A 20301-nucleotide genomic window follows, 5' to 3' on the forward strand; every position below is an offset into this window, starting at 1 on the left:
TCTGCTCTAATGCCATCCATTTCCCTCCAAATTCTATGATTGTGTCATTTCTTATTGCAGAGTAATACTCCATTGTGTATAAATGCCACATTTTTTTAATCCATTCATCTATTGAAGGGCTTCTAGGTTGGTTCCACAATCTTGCTATCGTGAATTGTGCTGCTATGAACATCGATGTAGCAGTGTCCCTGTAGCATGCTCTTGTTAGGTCTTTAGGGAATAGACCGAGAAGGGGAATAGCTGGGTCAAATGGTGGTTCCATTCCCAGCTTTCCAAGAAATCTCCATACTGCTTTCCAAATTGGCTGCACCATTTTGCAGTCCCACCAACAATGAACAAGTGTACCCATTTCCCCGCATCCTCGCCAGCACTTGTTGTTGTTGGACTTCTTAATGGCTGCCAATCTTACTGGAGTGAGATGGTATCTTAGGGTGGTTTTGATTTGCATTTCTCTGACTGCTAGCGATGTTGAGCATTTTTTCATGTACTTGTTGATTGATTGTATGTCCTCCTCTGAGAAGTGTCTGTTCAGGTCCTTGGCCCATTTGTTGATTGGGTTATTTGTTATCTTATTATCTAATTTTTTGAGTTCTTTGTATACTCTGGATATTAGGGCTCTATCTGAAGTGTGTGGGGTAAAGATTTGTTCCCAGGATGTAGGCTCCCTGTTTATCTCTCTTATTGTTTCTTTTGTTGAGAGAAAACTTTTTAGTTTGAGTAAGTCCCATTTGTTGATTCTGGTTGTTAACTCTTGCGCTAAGGGTGTCCTATTGAGGAATTTGGAGCCTGACCCCACAGTATGTAGATCATAGCCGACTTTTTCTTCTATCAGACGCCTCGTCTCTGATTTAATATCGAGCTCCTTGATCCATTTTGAGTTAACTTTTGTGCATGGCGAGAGAAAGGGATTCAGTTTCATTTTGATGCAAATGGATTTCCAGTTTTTCCAGCACCATTTGTTGAAGATGCTATCCTTCCTCCATTGCATGCTTTTAGCCCCTTTATCAAATATAAGATAGTTGTAGTTTTGCGGATTGGTTACTGTGTCTTCTATTCTGTACCATTGGTCTACTCGCCTGTTTTGGTACCAGTACCATGCTGTTTTTGTTACTATTGCTCTGTAGTATAGTTTGAAGTCTGGTATTGCTATACCGCCTGATTCACACTTCCTGCTTAGCATTGTTTTTGCTATTCTGGGTCTTTTATTATTCCATATGAATTTCATGATTGTTTTATCTATTTCTACAAGAAATGCTGTTGGGATTTTGATTGGGATAGTATTGAACTTATAGAGAACTTTTGGTAATATCGCCATTTTGATGATGTTAGTTCTGCCTATCCATGAACAGGGTATATTTTTCCATCTTCTGAGGTCTTCTTCTATGTCTCTTTTTAGGGTTCTGTAGTTTTCATTGTATAGGTCTTTCACCTCTTTTGTTAGGTTGATTCCCAGGTATTTTATTTTTTTGGGGGATATTGTGAATGGAGTAGTTGTCCTCATTTCCGTTTCAGAGGATTTGTCGCTGATATACAGGAATGCATTTGATTTATGCGTGTTGATTTTATATCCCGCCACTTTGCTGAATTCATTTATTAACTCTAATAGTTTCTTTGTAGACCCTTTTGGGTCTGTTAGGTATAGAATCATATCGTCTGCAAATAGTGATAATTTAAGTTCTTCTTTTCCTATTTTTATGCCTTTAATTTCTTTCGTCTGTCTAATTGCTCTGGCCAGTGTTTCGAGGACTATGTTGAACAGAAGTGGTGAGAGAGGGCATCCCTGTCTTGTACCAGATCTTAGAGGGAATGCCTTCAATTTTTCTCCATTCAGAATGATGCTGGCCTGTGGCTTATCATAGATTGCTTTAACAATGTTGAGGTATGATCCTGTTATCCCTAATTTTTCTAGAGTTTTGAACATAAAGGGATGCTGTACTTTGTCGAATGCCTTTTCTGCATCTATCGAGATGATCATATGGTTCTTATTTTTAAGTCTATTGATGTGGTGAATAACATTTATTGATTTCCGTATATTGAACCAGCCTTGCATCCCAGGGATGAATCCTACTTGATCATGGTGTATAATTTTTTTGATACGATTTTGAATCCGATTCGCCAGGATTTTATTGAGGATTTTTGCATCTAGGTTCATTAGAGATATTGGTCTGTAGTTTTCTTTCTTTGAAGTGTCTCTGTCTGGTTTAGGTATCAGGGTGATGTTGGCCTCGTAGAATGTCTTTGGAAGTTCTCCCTCTTTTTCTATTTCCTGAAATAGCTTGAAAAGTATTGGTGTTAGTTCCTCTTTAAAGGTTTTGTAAAACTCTGCTGTATACCCGTCCGGTCCTGGGCTTTTCTTAGTTGGTAGTCTTTTGATGGTTTCTTCTATTTCCTCTATTGTTATTGGTCTGTTTAGGCTGTCTATATCTTCCTGACTCATTCTGGGCAGATCATATGACTTAAGAAATTTATCGATGCCTTCACTATCTTCTATTTTATTGGAGTATAAGGATTCAAAGTAATTTCTGATTATCTTCTGTATTTCTGAAGTGTCTGTTGTGATATTGCCTTTTTCATCCCGTATGCTAGTAATTTGGGTTCTCTCTCTTCTTCTCTTCGTTAGCATGGCTAAGGGTCTGTCAATTTTATTTATTTTTTCAAAGAACCAAGTTTTGGTTTTGTCAATTTTTTCAATTGTTTCTTTTGTTTCGATTTCATTAATTTCAGCTCTGAGTTTAATTATTTCTTGCCTTCTACTTCTTTTGCTGTTATTTTGCTCTTCTTTTTCTAGGATTTTGAGATGATATATGAGATCGTTTATTTGTTGGTTTTTTCTTTTTTTAAGGAATGCGCTCCAAGCAATGAATTTTCCTCTTAAAACTGCTTTCAATGTGTCCCATAGATTCCGATATGTTGTGTCAGTGTTTTCATTTATCTCTAAGAATTTTTTAATTTCCTCCTTGATGTCTTCTATGACCCATTGATCATTCAGTAACCTGTTGTTCATTCTCCAAGTGATGCATGATTTTTCCTTACTTCTTTTATCGTTGATTTTCAGTTTCATTCCATTATGATCAGATAAGATGCATGGTATTATTTCTACTCCTTTATATTGTCTAAGAGTTGTCCTGTGACATAATATATGATCTATTTTTGTGAAGGATCCATGTGCTGCTGAGAAAAAAGTGTAACTACTTGATGTTGGGTGGTATATTCTATATATGTCAATTAAGTCTAGGTTGTTAATTGTGTTGTTGAGTTCTATAGTTTCCTTATTTAACTTTTGTTTGGAAGATCTGTCCAGTGGTGAGAGAGGTGTGTTGAAGTCTCCCATGATTATTGTATGGTGGTCTATTAGACTCTTGTACTTGAGAAGAGTTTGCTTGATGAACGTAGCTGCACCATTGTTTGGGGCATATATATTCATGATTGTTATGTCTTGTTGGTGTATGGTTCCCTTGAGCAGTATGCAGTGTCCCTCTTTATCCTTTTTGATTAACTTTGGCTTGAAATCTATTTTGTTTGATATGAGTATGGACACTCCTGCTTGTTTCCGCAGTCCATATGAGTGGAATGATTTTTCCCAGCCTTTCACCTTCAGTCTATGTATATCTTTTCCTATCAAATGCGTCTCCTGTAGGCAACATATTGTTGGATCTTGTTTTGTGATCCATTCAACTAGCCTGTGTCTCTTAATTGGTGAGTTTAAGCCATTAACATTTAGGGTTATTATTGAGATTTGGTTTGTTCCTCCAGTCATATTTGTTTATTTATGTTACTAAACCTGATTAGTTTTCCTCTTTGATTACTTTCCCGCCTTTACTGTCCTACCTCCCACTGATGGTTTTCAATGTTATTTTCAGTTTCCTCTTCCTGTAATGTTTTGCCAAGGATTTTTTGAAGAGATGGTTTTCTAGCTGCGAATTCTTTTAACTTTTGTTTATCGTGAAAGGTTTTAATTTCATCTTCCATCCTGAAGCTTAATTTCGCTGGATACACGATTCTTGGTTGGAGCCCATTTTCTTTCAGTGTTTGAAAAATGTTATTCCAGGATCTTCTAGCTTTCAGAGTCTGTGTTGAGAGATCAGCTGTTATCCTGATTGGTTTGCCCCTAAATGTAATCTGCTTTCTTTCTCTTGTAGCTTTTAAAATTCTCTCCTTATTCTGTATGTTGGGCATCTTCATTATAATGTGTCTAGGTGTGGATCTCTTGTGTTGTTTATTTTTTATGATTATTTTTTATTCTTGGTAGATAGTCACAGATGTAAATGCAAATTTAGGAGGTTCAATATTTTGAAAAGGAGGAAGAGGAACTTATTCAAGATCACTCACATGGGAAATTGATACTCATGTTGATTGTTTTTCTTATTGTGCATTATGCTGAAGGCCCTGAAGGCAAATAATAGTTATTAAGCTGACCCACAGATGAACTCCGATCTATTATGAATGGATGACTATATTTAAAATTGTTCATAAGCATTTTCATTTTTATTGAATGGAACATGTTAGTAGTAGAAAAATTGTGCTTTCTGAGTTCCTGATACAAAAATTTCCCATCAAAAGTTCCTAACCTTATAGTTTTCTTGGGGAGGAGATTTAAAAAATTATAGATATGGAGTTTCTTTAGTTTCTTGAGGAGATACATATTTGGTATCAACATGGGAAGACAAGGAAATCAGTTTTGCTAACTTTGTTTTTAAAAGTATCTGCAATTTGGGCTGGGGATGTGGCTCAAGCGGTAGCGTGCTTGCCTGGCATGCATGGTGCCCAGGTTCGATCCTCAGCACAACATACAAACAAAGATGTTGTGTCCACCAAAAACTAAAAAAATAAATATTAAAAAATTCTTTTTTCTCTCTCTCTCTCTCTTTCTCTTTCTCTCTCTCCCCCCCCTCTCTCTTTAAAAAAAAGTATCTGCAATGAGTCTTTTCTTTATTGAATATTCTATATTAAGCTAGTAATCAACAGTACTTTTATAAAGCCAGGAATACTTTTTTATTTGCCTTGTCCTTTTTACTCTTACTCAATGTTCTGAACATTTACTCTTACTCATGTAAATTTTGTTAACATTATGACATGTTATTTTGAGGAGATACCCAAAGCTCACTAAAGAGCCTAAAATTTGTGAGGACCAATTTTTTTTTAAATGCAGCTTACACAAATAATTAAGCAACTATTAAGACTCATTGCGTAAGTAAAATCATGAACAAAACTTCCTTTCTGGAAACATTTTTCAATGTATGATTATTAACAGTATGTGTTATGTTGGTTTTCATATCTCGGCTAGGAAGAATTCTGAGGTGTGAATACTTGGCTTGGGAGTCAAATCCTGAAGAAGCAGAAGTTATCTTTTGCCTAGTCACTAATGGACATTTGAACTTATATCTAAAAAACATGAAGTGAATTATATTCCTGAATCTAATTTTAATTTGTTTATTCCTAAGAATTAAGATTAAGAGTTTTACTGTAATTCAATTTCCATGTTTTGTTTATATAAAAAAACTTAGAATTTAAATTTAGTGAATTCATTTGTGTTGTTTTCTAAATTTCACTTGAAATGGTATCTTGTTGACTCTGCCAACAGTTCCCATTTCATTCTACCTTTATGGAGCTAAGGTGTGTGTGTTAATCATTTTGGTAAGTTTAATCAAGCTAAGATATTGGTGTCAATCAATCACATGCATGTTACCTAGAAAAAGTAATTGTCTATTTCATCCTGTGTATGGTCCCTTTAAATGTTTAGCTTATTTTATTGGGTAAAATTCTTGATGATATGACTTCTATAAAATTGCTAATATCTGAAAATTCATATACATAAATTTAATTCAGTAATTTTATTTTCAGTTATTACTGTTGGTTTGTTTTCTTTTATAAAATCAAGAGCTTTTTATGCTGTGTTGTTTGGCATATCATTTTAAAATTAAATCAGTCATTTTATAATACCAACTATAGGGTATAGCATAGCTTTCAAGGCTTTGTCTTTTGCTCATCTAATTTCATTGTTTACTGTTCTTCAAACTGTTCTTGCATTTGTTTGTGATTTGTAGATTATTATTTTGTTTTAGACTGTAATGCTAGTTAATGTTACTTTTGCTCACCTACACATTCTAATTCATTCTTTAAGGCTTATTTTAGTGTGGTCCATCCTTCTATATTTAGTGTTCTGCATAGGGAAAGTTAGGAGCTCTGTCCTATAGCTTTGTCATGCTATACCTCCATCTATTCTGGTAAATAATAGCTATTATTTATTACCATATTAGTTTCTTAATAGCAGTGTTCTGAACAATTTGAGGACTGGGTTTGTGTCTGAAGATTTCTATCCCCAAGAATGAGTAGATATTTAAATTGTTTCCAAAGAATAAAGAAAGCATGATGAATTAGCAGCAAAAAGAATCTGACATCTATTTGGAAAGATTGAAAGATTTCAAAGGTATCCCTTTTGGCGGGGTAGAGCAGGGTGCTTAGAAACCATGGCATTCTCTGACTTTGAATGTGCCATTTAAGCAATATTTTGCAGATGGTTTATTTTTGTTCTGAAGATGCTGAAATCACTTTAATTGAAATTTCTTATGTTGTTACACCTTCTAATTTATTTATTTATTTTTTAATTTTAGGAAACACTCCTTTACATCTTGCTGTGATGTTAGGAAATAAAGGTTAGTAAATATTTTTCTTTTTATGTTTAACTTTCTTCACTTGTGAAGGCAGTTTAAAATTTTCAGCTTTGTCACTTGAGTTTTTAAAAAATTAACTTGATTTTCTTGTATTTGAGCTTAGGATTTAACATATTAAAGTTAATATTTTTTTTTTTCCCCATTTTTTATAGTCCTTTTTAAAAAGAGAAGTCTTGTACTAACCTTCATGTCACTTAAATCTTTCTTTCTGCTGGGGATGTGGCTCAGTGACAGAGTGCTTGCCTAGCATGTGCAAGACCCCAGGTTAAATCCTCAACTCTGAAAAAAAACAAAAAAACAAATAAAACTTTCTTTCTCTGAGTTACTTTATCAAGCAGGTATTTATAATTTTAGAAGACTCCTATTTCCAAATATTAAGGTTTATTAAATATTGTAAAACTTTTAATGTCTTAAAATACCTAATAAAAGTACTAAGTATTTATAATTAGTAAAAACTAATAGTAATTTATAATTAGTATAAGTATTAATTTATATAATATGAAATATTAAATGTAATAGTAAATATTTTGAAAATTCATATTTAAGATAATAAAAATTAATATATTATAAAAACATTAATAGGAAATATTTTATATATCTAAACTCCAGAAGTTGATTCTTCTTTATGATAGATAATTGTAAAAACTTGAGACATGTTTGTTTTTTAGTTAAAAAAATACTTTGTAGGCAGGTGATTTAAAAAATCTACTTCTGTATATTATTCCTATACACAATGCCATTTCCATTACCTGGATTCCCAGTTATTTTGGAAAGTAAGGATTCTAAATAGCCGATTGGCAATTTTCTGAATGCTAGATTTAAAAACTTTAAATATTTGATGAAAATATTATTAAAAATACACTCTTGCATCTGGGCATGGTGGCACATGGTATAACCCCAGCAATTTGTGAGTCTGAGGCATGAGGATCTTTAGTTTCAGGCTCACCTAGGCAGCTTAGCAAGACCCTATCTAAAATTTTTAAACAGGGACTGGGGTGTAGCTTATTGGTAGAGTGCTCCTGGGTTCAATCCCCAGTACTGGGGAAAATTTTTTTCTGTATTTTTAAACAGACTAATGAATATCTTTTAACATTTTTCCTTTTAATTATTTAGAAGTATCGTTATGAATATCTCTTATTGTCATATGGTGTAATATAACTGTATAAACATTTGACCAATGCCTACTGACCTAAGGGTTGTTATTAGAACCTGTTTTTTTAAATTGAAAATTAAAGTTCTTTTGTTAGTTTGTGTGTGTGTGTGTGTGTGTTTGTGAGACACACACACACACACACACACACACACACACAAACTGGGGATTGAACCCAGGGCCATCTTATGCATGATTCTTGGCAAGTGCTTTACCACTAGCTATATCCTCAGTCTGTTAGTTTGGGTTTTTTTTTTTTGTTGTTGTTGTTGTTGTTAGTTTGGTTTTTAAGTTCATCACATGTTTAAGTGAATCATAAGATCTGTAGGATTATTTAATTTTGATTTTAATTCTATATTAATTGGTGATTTAAATATTTAACTTCAATATGACTTTTCTTATATGAATTACAGATTCAGTTCTAACTTCTCAGTAAAGAGATAATAATAAGATGCTATATATTATAGAAACTCAAGAAATGGGGACCAGCCAGGTCTCAGCAAGATAAAGAACCAAGATGTTTTGGGGATCAGCCATTCTCCTATCTGCTCATTTCCCTATTTATCATCTGTCTCTTATGGTGTATCTGCTGTCTTTACATATCTTATATCTTTCTTTCCTTGGATCCTAAGTTTGTTTTTTTTTTAAGAGAGAGAGAGAGAGAGAGAATTTTAACATTTATTTTTTTTTTAGTTTTCGGCGGACACAACATCTTTGTTTGTATGTGGTGCTGAGGATCGAACCCGGGCTGCAAGCATGCCAGGCGAGCGCGCTACCGCTTAAGCCACATCCCCAGCCCCTGGATCCTAAGTTTTAATGACTTTTTAGGTTCAGTATTTACCACCAATTTGTTAGGTTTCTTAGGTTTCCAAATTTTTGAGCAAAGAGTTTGTTGGTCCAGTTCATCTCAAGCCAAGCAATTAAGAAATGGATGCTGGCAAACTCATGAATTATCTGGCTTTGAGATAGATATTCTGTGAATTTAGCTTTGGGTAGGCTCACTTGGAGTGAGAGATGGGGTAGGAGAGGAAATCAGGATAGTGTGTTTAATAGGAAAATGGGCAAAGCAGGCCATGATAGACATCTCTAATATAGCTACCTTGCTAAAAATACATCAGATGTAGTTAACTAAATTTGATCAATTAAAAACTTATGGTAGGCTGGGGTTGTAGCTCTATAGTAGACAACTTGCCTCACACTGGGTTTGATCCTCAGCACCACATTTAAGAAAAAAAAAGGTTAAATTCTAAAAGAAGAAAAGAAAACTTATACTTTTTTTTGAAAGAACATTAGATCAAAACTTTAGAAAATAATGAAAGTATATTTGTTATTTATAATATGCCAGATACTTTTTTCTAGTACTTTGTACATATTAACAACCCTTACACAACCATATCCCATGTTGCCTTATTTTCCAAGGGACAAATATTAGCCCTAAGAAATTAAGCAACTTGTATAGAATAAAGTAGCAGAATTTTGATTTCAGCTTGGAATGTTGAACCTTTATTTATGGTATACTGCATTGCCCTAGTTTCACTCAGAACCGTTGAAAAAGTGTATAGTTGGGCTGGGGATGTGGCTCAAATGGTAATGCGCTTGCCTGGCATGTGCCGGGCACTGGGTTCGATGCTCAGCACCACATAAAAATAAAATAAAGATGTTGTGTCCACCGAAAACTAAAAAATAAACATTAAAAAATTCTCTCTCTCTCTCTCTTTAAAAAAAAAGTATATAGTCTATGTCAATATTAGAATTTAGCTTTGGGTAGGCTCGCATGCAGCTTGCCAGTTCAGATGCTATTTTAGAATGTGAAATGAAACTTATCTACCATCCCTGGTATAGTTTTTCTACTTTTAGATGTATGTACTGTTATGCTTTATCATAGGTGTATATGTATGTTAACCTTCTCTAAAATGCATTTCATTAAACGTTAGTTTCTTGGGATATTACTAGGCAATTAGAGGAAAAGAGTTTCCAGGTCAGCTTGATTTGAAAAATATCAGGCTAATAAAAGTTTAGCATTTTTTGCTGGATATGGGGGTGCATGCCTATAAATCCAGTGGGTTGGGAGGCTGAGGCAGGAGGATCAAGACTCTTATTAAAAAAAAATGATTATAAAAAGGGTTGGAGATGTGGCTCAGTGGTTAAGTGCCTCTGGGTTCAATCCCTAGTACCAAAAAAAAAAAAAAAAAAAAAAAAAAAAAAAAGAAAGAGTTAAAAGTTTTCTTTATGGTAGAACTTGTTATAATTTTGATATGATAATAGGCTAATAGTCATTGTGAAGTTCCAAGTTGGAGCAAGTATTAGTTATACTAGTCATTGTTTCCTAGTTATTTCATGTTTGTTCTTTTTCAGCATCTGGAGAAGACTAACGTTCTATGGGACGTATTTTAGGAAGCACTTGGTTAGATGATTCAGGTTGTACAAATAATGTTGGTATTTATTCTTTCTGAGTCTTTTTCATGTAGGGTAGGCACCACAAATAATATACAGATCCATTTACATTTTTTCAGTTGTGTGCCCCTTTGTGCTTTTTTTTTAGTTGTTGTTAGACTTTTATTTTATTTATTTATATGCGGTACTGAGAACCGAACCTAGTACCTCACACATGCCAGGAAAGTGTGCTACCACTGAGCCCCAACCCCTCCCTGTCACCCCCAGCCACCCCTCCTTCCCTTTGTGTCTTTATCTTTATTGCCTTTTTATGTTTTGGATATTGGGTTCTGCAAGAATGAGATTGGAATGTGTAATAGAGGATAAAACATCTACTTTCTTAGTTCTTTTATATTATACCATTTTTAGTTTATGACACTCTTATTTTTTTTAACACTCTTATTTTTTTATCTTCTTCTTTTGAGATATCACTTTTTGTTTATCTACTTATTTGTAAACATAGCCCCCCAACCATTCAGATAATTATTTGTTGATTGAGGAAAGGAGAGAGAGATACATTAGGGTTTTTACATTTTTATTTACTCCCCTTCTCTCGTTCACTTTGATATACTGAATAACCTTATTTTTTCACCATGGAAGTCTGATTTTTTAAAATTTCTGGGTCTTTAAAGTTGGCTGTGTTGTCTGGGAGGTTTCTAAATTATGAATTTGAGTGGAAATAAAGAACATATTTAATTAAGGAAGATTTCAGAAATCTTTAGGAGATAAAAATTGAAAACTAGTCTTTAATTCTTATCCTTTTGGTTAGAATCAAATTTCTAGGTCCATTGACTAAAGTTGGCTATATTGCCTGGGAGGTTTTTGAGCTATGGATTTGGGCGGAAATGAAAAAATCACACATTAATTTTTTTTTTTTTTTAGTTGTAGATGGACACAGTATCTTTATAGTTTATTTATTTTCATGTGGTGCTGAGGATTGAACCCAGTGCCTCACATGTTCCAGGCAAGCGCTTCCTGAGCCACAACCCTAGCCCCAACATCATATTTTATTAGGGAAGATTTCAGAAATCTTTAGGAGATGAAATAAAAAACAAATCTTAAATTCTCATCCATTGGGTTAGAAACATCAGAAAATGTTTCTTTAAACCCATTGCTTCAACTTTTAATTCATTCTCAGACTTTTGTATAGTTTTAATTTTTTTTAAATGTCTAGAATTAGAATAGCTTCTCACTTTCATGAGGATCTCTCTAGATCTTCTGTTATGTTTCCAACTATTCCATTCCATCTATCTATTCTTTGTATATTTTATCATCCTTATAGCTCTTGCTTGTTTCTGTGTGATTTCTATCATTAGTAATTTCAGTTTGTCTATATTCCTCAAATCCTGGATTCTTTCTGGCAGTATGCATTTCTTAAGCCCAGTTAGTTGCTAACTACCTGTTTTATCCATTTTTAAAAAAAAAAATGTGTAAGAATATTTTATAGGTAATTGGCATATCTATGATTATCTGATTTCATTAGTTGCTCCTCAGTTGGTTTATGGCTGGTAAGTGGAGGGCACTGCTTCTACAGGTTCTGTGGCATATTAGAAAACATAGTTGACATGTCTAGCATAATATATAAATCTTACACTAATCCTATACCTTAGTTTATACAACTGGGATGTTGCTTTAATTATTGTTGTGTATCCTGCTTTTTAATATTTTAAAATTAAAAATATTTTGCTAATAATTGTTTGGTTATTAACACACACATTGAAATAATTGAAATAATACAGTACAAAATTATATAAGAGCATCTTCTTTTTCCAAGGTAATTAACATTTATGGCCTGAGGGTATCCTTCACACCCTACACTCCTTATTTATAACAAAGGGGTTTAGTTTGCATTCACTGAGAAAGAATCACTACATTAGAAACTTATTGTAATTTTTTTTTTACTCAGTTCTGTTATGAGCTGTCCCCACAAATCCATGGATATCTTCCATGTTTGCAGTCCCTTGTCTTTTTTTGATATTTTTAGATATATATGACAATAGATTGTATTTTGATATATCATACATACATGAACCTTATCTTTTTCTATAATACATATACACATGACTAAATAAAACCCAGTAGTAGGTCTGTTGTGGCGGGGCCCTTTTATTTTTATTTTTTAAAATTCTTTTTAGTTTGACTCTTCATCATTCTTTTTCCTCACTAACCTACCCTTCTCCCAATTAAAATGATAACCCATGTTAAAACTTGTTATATATTCTTTCACTTTTTTTTGTTGTTGTTGGCCATGCTTACTGTTGTATGTGGTTAATGCATATGTGTTTGAACACACAAGGTGTGTAATTTTTGTTTATTTTAGTAAAATGGGATTATAAAATGCCCTTGTATTTAGTAGGTAAGTTGTATCATTTAGTAATACATTGTAAAAATCCTTTAATTCTGTTGGGATAGTTTTAATTCATTTCTTTTTGATTTTTTAAAAACCATTTTTATGTCATTTTTCTCTTCAACATTTTATTATGAAAAATCTTAAATGCAAAAAATTGAAAGATTATCACAATGAATAGTGAAACACTCTTTAATTGTCTCAATAATCATCAATATTATATATTTGATGTATCTTTCTTTGGGTTTCATATATTATTTATCTGTTTGAAAATTAAGTGTGGATATCATCTCATTTTATCCCTACATATGTTAGCATATGGAATAAGGACATTCTCTTTCATAATCATGTTATTACTATTACATGGAAGAAAATTAATAATATTGTTATAATATCTCATAGCCAATATGTATTCAAATTTCTCCAGTTGTTACCAGAACGACTTTTATAGATGTTTTATATTGAAATAAGACCCACTGAGGCTCATTCATTGCTATCATTCATTGTTTTTCTCCCTTTTGTGACTAACATTTTGAAAAGTCTTATACAGTAGACTTGTAGAGTGTTCTTAATCTTGAAATTGTTTGATTATCTTTAGTGTTATTTAACTTGTGTTGTAAGGGTCCGGCGAAACGTCGGAGAAGGAAAGACCACACGAGACTAGCTTCATGCAATTGCAAGGGGGATTTTATTAGGGATCCGTTCCAACGCGTTGGGACTCTGTGCTCACTCAAGAAGGGAGAGCAGCCCAGAGCCCAGAGCAGAGGTCAAGCAGAGCTTAAGTACACTTTTTGGAGAGGGCGGTGGGCTTTGCATACATCAGAACAAATCATCATGAGGCGCGGGGAAATTGAACAACAATTCTGATACGTGATTAGTCCATTCATTGGCGGGAACAGTTTGGGCAGGGGTGATTGGTCACTTCTAAGTGGGGTACACATTCAAACTGATTGGTTCTGGGGCCTGAATGCCTACGTGCCATGTTACCTGGAGCCCTTAGCTATTAAACAACCAGGGAATCAATGGAGATATTTACTGAGCAGGTCCTGCATTGTCCTAACAAGTTTACAGAGATTGCAGGTTCTGGGGATAGCAGGGGAATTGTAACAATAAACTTTTACCTTTTAGCCCAGGCCTTGTAATCTAGAAGCTTTACAATGCCCTAGTCTTTTACACTTTAACTCAGACTTTTGCAGCTTAGAATCAGCTTAGAAATTTTACCCTTACAGTGTCTGCCTTTTCTATAAATTGAAAATTAGCTTTTGGGGGCATATGTAGATTAAATGTTTTTGCAAAGAATACTTCACAGGTATGTAATCCACTTTATATTGTGTCACATTAGGACACACATAGTGTTAGATTATTCCACTATTAATGCTACTAAATTTGCCCACTTGTTTCATAGGTGGAGGGCACTGCTTCTACAGGTTCTGTGGCATATTAGAAAACATCCACTAGAAAAGAGCATTTTTCTTATTGTAACTATTAAATAGTCTTGGGGTGATAGTTTAATACCATGTGAATATCTTATTTTGCAGCACATAATTTCTTACTTAGTTGCTTTGGAATTCATTGAGATTCTTTCCTAAATTAGTTATTATACTGGGTGCTCTAATATATTAATTTTCCACTTTTACCATTTATTAAGGTGGCATTACATTATTGTGTAAAGAAAAATTCATCACCTTTTAATTTTTTTGTCAGTTTATTTTTCTTTCAATGTACTCTAAATAGTTAGTAGTTAGTATTGTTTTTGGTTCTCAGTTTCTCAAATCTGACCAGTAACTCACCATTCAAGCAGTCTCCTCTGTTCTTTTGATATGACTTGATTCTTTAAAAATTACTGCATATTACTCTAGTATTATAACTGCAACATAGGTTTATTATTATCCCACAATGGAGATTTTTTTTCAGTATATTTACTACTACAAATATTAAAATAAACAAATAAACATTCTTATATGTATATTTTACTTAAAAAACACCTCTGAAAGTTTTGTATTTATTTTATTTTATTCTAATGAAGTTTCTTGTTAGTATAGGTCTTATTTCTATTACTAGGAATAGTGCTAATGGAGTGCCATTCTTCTGAAATTCACCTTTTGCCCTCCTATACCACACTATCATAATGTTTTTATTTCCTTTGAAGCATTTTTTATCTTATATTCTTTTTCTTTTTCTTTTAAAATTTACTTATTTTCTGACATAGGATATAAGCTTTCTGATAGCAAAACCTTGTTTTCCTTCTTCATTGTTTATATCTAGAACCTTGTAATAAAAGATGGCCATATAGTAGGCACTTGATTGAATGAATGAGTATGGCTATACTACCTAAATTTACTGAGTCTCAGTTTTAAATGTTTTTTTTTTTTTTTTTGCCTGTTAATACACTTTAATTTTTAATTTTTTTCCAGCTTTTGTAAAGATCTCTGCTTAGACTTCTTTTGATTACTTAGAGAACTTTCCACATTTGTCCTTATGATCATGTAACATTTTGCCCTTTTTTGGGTGTTTTTTTCCAAACTAAAATATTTATAAAACTTGAAAAATAAGGCTTTATGGAAATGTTACTGATTACATTTTTTCAAGAGAACTTTTTTTCCCCCCTTGAAATAATGAGCTTTGCATTTGACATTATAGATGTACAAATCCTCTCTTTGGTCTTATACAGTAGTAGACACTTGGTTGTACTTTTGTACTTTATTCTTGAGGTTTGTAGTTTATATTTTAGAGGATGGAAACATTCTCAAAATACTCCGGGAAAAAATTATTAGGAAACATAATACTTGCTTTGTAGAGCAATCCAATTTATTTTTAGGTAGTAGAATGGTGCTTTTGAATCTGGAGATTTGAAATATCTGGTTTAGATACATAGGATGTTTAAAAATTATTTAATTTTATAAAGTATAGTATTTTACAGATTTATTTGTATTAATTTGACTTATTAAACTTCAACATGGTTTTTTATTTATCTTTAAAATTTATCTTTAAAATTACACAATGTTTGGGGCTGGGGATGTGGCTCAAGCGGTAGCGAGCTCGCCTGGCATGCGTGCGGCCCGGGTTCGATCCTCAGCACCACATACAAACAAAGATGTTGTGCCCGCCGATAACTAAAAAATAAATGTTAAAAAATTCTCTCTCTTTCTCTCTCTTCCTCTCTCACTCTCTCTTAAAAAAAAAAAAATTACATGATGTTTGATTATTACCATTCTTTTATTGCAGAATGTGCCCATTTACTTTTGGCTCACAATGCTCCAGTAAAGGTGAAAAATGCTCAGGGATGGAGCCCTCTGGCAGAAGCCATCAGCTATGGAGATAGACAGATGAGTAAGCAATATGAATTACTGTTGTTGATAAATATTCCAAAAATACAAAGTGACGAATTTGAGATATTTTTCATTTAGTGTTATTTTTCCATACTACAAACATTGAAGTTAAATCTGTAACATTATATGTGAATTATTCTTGACTTAGGAACTTGAACATTGAAAACTATACAAAAAGAATTGAGGAACCATATTTAAAAGTATATTGTTTATAGATGGGCATGGTGGCACCCACCTGTAATACCAGGAGTTTGGGAGACTGAGACTGGAGGGTCACAAGTTCGAGGCCAACCTGGGCAACTTAGTGAGACCCTGTCTCAAAAATAAAATAAAAACATCTGGGCATATATTTCAGTGTTAGAGTGCCTGTTGGTTCAATCCCCAGTGTTGTTATTCTGAATAAAAGAATCCTTGAAAGTCACAAAAACCTCACAGTGGGTAAGAAACCCAGGAGCCCATAGAGTTTCTCTTCACTCTAAACTGGTTAGAAAAATCAGTATGTAAAATAAGCCAGTTGTGTTTTCTAGCCTGGCAAAAATTACTTTCATTTTTTTTTTCCCCCATTTCAACTTTAGTTACAGCTCTTTTAAGAAAGCTTAAGCAGCAATCCAGGGAAAGTGTTGAAGAAAAACGACCTCGATTATTAAAAGCCCTGAAAGAGGTAAGCTATATTTCTTTGCGGATTTTGCACCTAAAGAGTAATTGAGAGTGTGATTTTTAAGCATTTTTAATAAATTCTAAATTTTTACTACTGGTTAAGGATTAATAAAGGGTGAGAAGCATGTTCAAATTAAGCAGTAATTGGAATAACAAAATATTGTGATTATAAGTATAATCTAAGAAGCACCTACTTTCTTTGAATTAAGAAAATAAAGATTTATTACTTTTTAGTAAATTAGATAAGTAAGCAAAAAGGAGGTGCATCATAATTAATGGCAATAATTTTCCTTTGTGCTTTGGATTAGAAGATTCTATAATAGCTGAATATGATGCTGCTAAAAGGAGCAGTTTGTGTTTTATTTATGTAACAATAAAGTTTTGTCCATCCTGTCTCAGAGTGGTTAGAGTTGATTGTGCTGGCACAGAAGAGAGAAATTTGTTTTCTGTTTTTGTTCTCTTCCTTTGTATTTTTTTAATATCTTTGTTTTATGTATTTATTTTATGTAGTGTTGAGGATCAAACTCAGTGCCTCACGCATATGAGGCAAGTGCTCAACCTCTTAAGTTACAACCCCAGCCCTTCTTCCTTTGTATTTTTTTAACTTGTTTTAATTAGTTACACATGACAGTACAATGATCTTGACATAGCATACATTTGAATCATATGGGGTATAATTTCTCATTTTTCTGACTGTACAGGTTACAGAATCATATTGGTCATACAGTCTCATATATATATATACAGCAATAGTAATGTCTATTTTATTCTGCTGTCCTTCCCTTTCCCCCTTCCCCTCCCCTCCCCTTCCATCACTTCTCTCTACCCAATCTAATGTGACACACTTCTTTTTTTTCCCCCCTCACATCATCATACATGTATTCTGTATAACGATGAGAGTCTCCTTCCATCTTTAGTGCAATTCCCCTTCTCCCTCCCTTTCCTTCCCATGTCTCTTCCCTATTTGGTGGTAATCTTCTCATGCTCTTCCTCCCTACTCCATTTATAGTCACCCCCCCCCCCCCATATCAGAGAAGACATTCGGCCTTTGTTTTTTAGGGATTGGCTAACTTCACTTAGCATAATCTGCTCTAATGCCATCCATTGCCCCGCAGATGCCATGATCTTGTTATTTTTTAGTGCTGAGTAATATTCCATTGTGTATAAATGCCACATTTTTTTTTTTATCCATTCATCCATTGAAGGGCATATAGGTTGGTTCCACAGTCTAGCTATTGTGAATTGTGCTGCTATAAACATTGATGTGGCTGTGTCCCTGTAGTATGCTATTTTTAGGTCTTTTGGGTATAGTCCGAGAAGTTCCTTTCTATTTTTGATGTCTGACAGAACTGTGGGTGAAAGATAATGTGTGCTATTATGCTTTAAGTAATAATTATGTTTTGATGATGATGTGATAATGGCTTGTCTTCTCTTAGGCGATGCTAATGTTTTTTCTTTTTTTTGAGATCTGAAGAGTTATAGAAAGAGTCAGGAAAAATGTATTTAGGTTGCAATAATATCTAATATTAGATAAACTTCTTTCATTGTTTTAAATACGGAGGTCTAACTTGCCAGTGTTGCTATATTTGCACTACTTTACTTATATTCATACTGTTTAAATTTTTAGAGAATATTTGATTTTGATAGTTTCCTTAATAATTATAGTCTCTTTGCCGTTTAGCTTTTAGTTTGAAAAATAAAAGTTTTCTCCACAGGTATCATGATTAACATTTTCATATTTACTAAATGTATCACTTCATATAAAAATCTTTTCAGTTGTAATGGACATTATTTTAGACCATCATGAGACAGTACACATAATCATTTTGATAGTTACTTTTAAAGTTAGTTATTTTGAGTCCCAGCGACCCAACAAGACATAACAATCATAAATATATATGCCCCAAACAATGGTGCAGCTATGTTCATCAAACAAACTCTTCTCAAGTTCAAGAGTCTAATAGACCACCATACAATAATCATGGGAGACTTCAACACACCTCTCTCACCACTGGACAGATCTTCCAAACAAAAGTTGAATAAGGAAACTATAAACTCAATAACACAATTAATAACCTAGACTTAATTGACATATAGAATAAACCACCCAACAAAAAGCAGTTACACTTTTTTCTCAGCAGTGCATGGATCCTTCTCAAAAATAGATCATATATTATGTCACAGATCAACTCTTAGACAATATAAAGGAGTAGAGATAATACCATGCATCTTATCTGATCATAATGGAATGAAACTGAAAATCAACGATAAAAGAAGTAAGGAAAAATCATGCATCACTTGGAGAATGAACAATAGGTTACTGAATGATCAATGGGTTATAGAAGACATCAAGGAGGAAATTAAAAAATTCTTAGAGATAAATGAAAACACTTACACAACATATCAGAATCTATGGGACACATTGAAAGCAGTTCTAAGAGGAAAATTCATTGCTTGGAGTTCATTCCTTAAAAAAAGAAAAAAACCAACAAATAAATGATCTCATACTTCATCTCAAAATCCTAGAAAAAGAAGAGAAAACAGCAAAAGAAGTAGAAGGCAAGAAATAATTAAAATCAGAGCTGAACTTAATGAAATCGAAACAAGAAACAATTGAAAAAATTGACAAAACTAAAAGTTGGTTCTTTGAAAAAATAAATAAAATCGACAGACCCTTAGCCATGCTAACGAAGAGAAGAAGAGAGAGAACTCAAATTACTAGCATACGGGATGAAAAAGGTAATATCAGAACAGACACTTCAGAAATACAGAAGATAATCCGAAATTATTTTGAATCCTTATACTCCAATAAAATAGAAGATAGTGAAGGCGTCGATAAATTTCTTAAGTCATATGATCTGCCCAGATTGAGTCAGGAGGATATAGACAACCTAATCAGACCAATATCAATTGAGGAAATAGAAGAAACCATCAAAAGACTACCAACTAAGAAAAGCCCAGGACTGGATGGGTATACAGCAGAGTTTTACAAAACCTTTAAAGAGGAACTAATACCAATACTTTTCAAGCTATTTCAGGAAATAGAAAAAGAGGGAGAACTTCCAAATTCATTCTACGAGGCCAACATCACCCTGATTCCTAAACCAGACAAAGACACTTCAAAGAAAGGAAACTACAGACCAATATCTCTAATGAACCTAGATGCAAAAATCCTCAATAAAATTCTGGCGAATCAGATACAAAAACATATAAAAAAAATTGTGCACCATGATCAAGTAGGATTCATCCCTGGGATGCAAGGCTGGTTCAATATACGGAAATCAATAAATGTTATTCACCACATCAATAGACTTAAAAACAAGACCCATATGATCATCTCGATAGATGCAGAAAAAGCATTCGACAAAATACAGCATCCCTTTATGTTCAAAACTCTAGAAAAACTAGGGATAACAGGAACATACCTCAATATTGTAAAAGCAATCTATGCTAAGCCTCAGGCTAGCATCATTCTGAATGGAGAAAAATTGAAGGCATTCCCTCTATAATCTGGAACAAGACAGGGATGCCCTCTCTAACCACTTCTATTTAATTTAGTCCTTGAAATAGTAGCCAGAGCAATTAGACGAAAGAAATTAAAGGCATAAAAATAGGAAAAGAAGAACTTAAATTATCACTATTTGCAGATGACATGATTCTATACCTAGAAGACCCAAAAGGGTCTACAAAGAAACTATTAGAGTTAATAAATGA

General features: G+C 33.3%; 1 protein-coding gene across 2 annotated transcripts in view; it reads left to right on the forward strand.

The window, feature by feature from the left end:
- The window catches only part of ANKRD13C (ankyrin repeat domain 13C), an 81260-nt gene that overhangs the window by 23854 nt on the left and 37105 nt on the right, over positions 1-20301 (forward strand). For both annotated transcript variants that reach the window (XM_081307487.1, XM_081307488.1), the window contains exons 2-4: positions 6612-6653; positions 15827-15931; positions 16506-16591. In XM_081307487.1, the coding sequence (XP_081163613.1) occupies positions 6612-6653; positions 15827-15931; positions 16506-16591 (233 nt within the window). The remainder of the gene's footprint in view (positions 1-6611; positions 6654-15826; positions 15932-16505; positions 16592-20301) is intronic.

This window comes from Spermophilus citellus (assembly GCF_964194105.1).
Source record: "Spermophilus citellus genome assembly, chromosome: 9".
NCBI classification, from domain to species: Eukaryota; Metazoa; Chordata; class Mammalia; order Rodentia; family Sciuridae; genus Spermophilus; species Spermophilus citellus.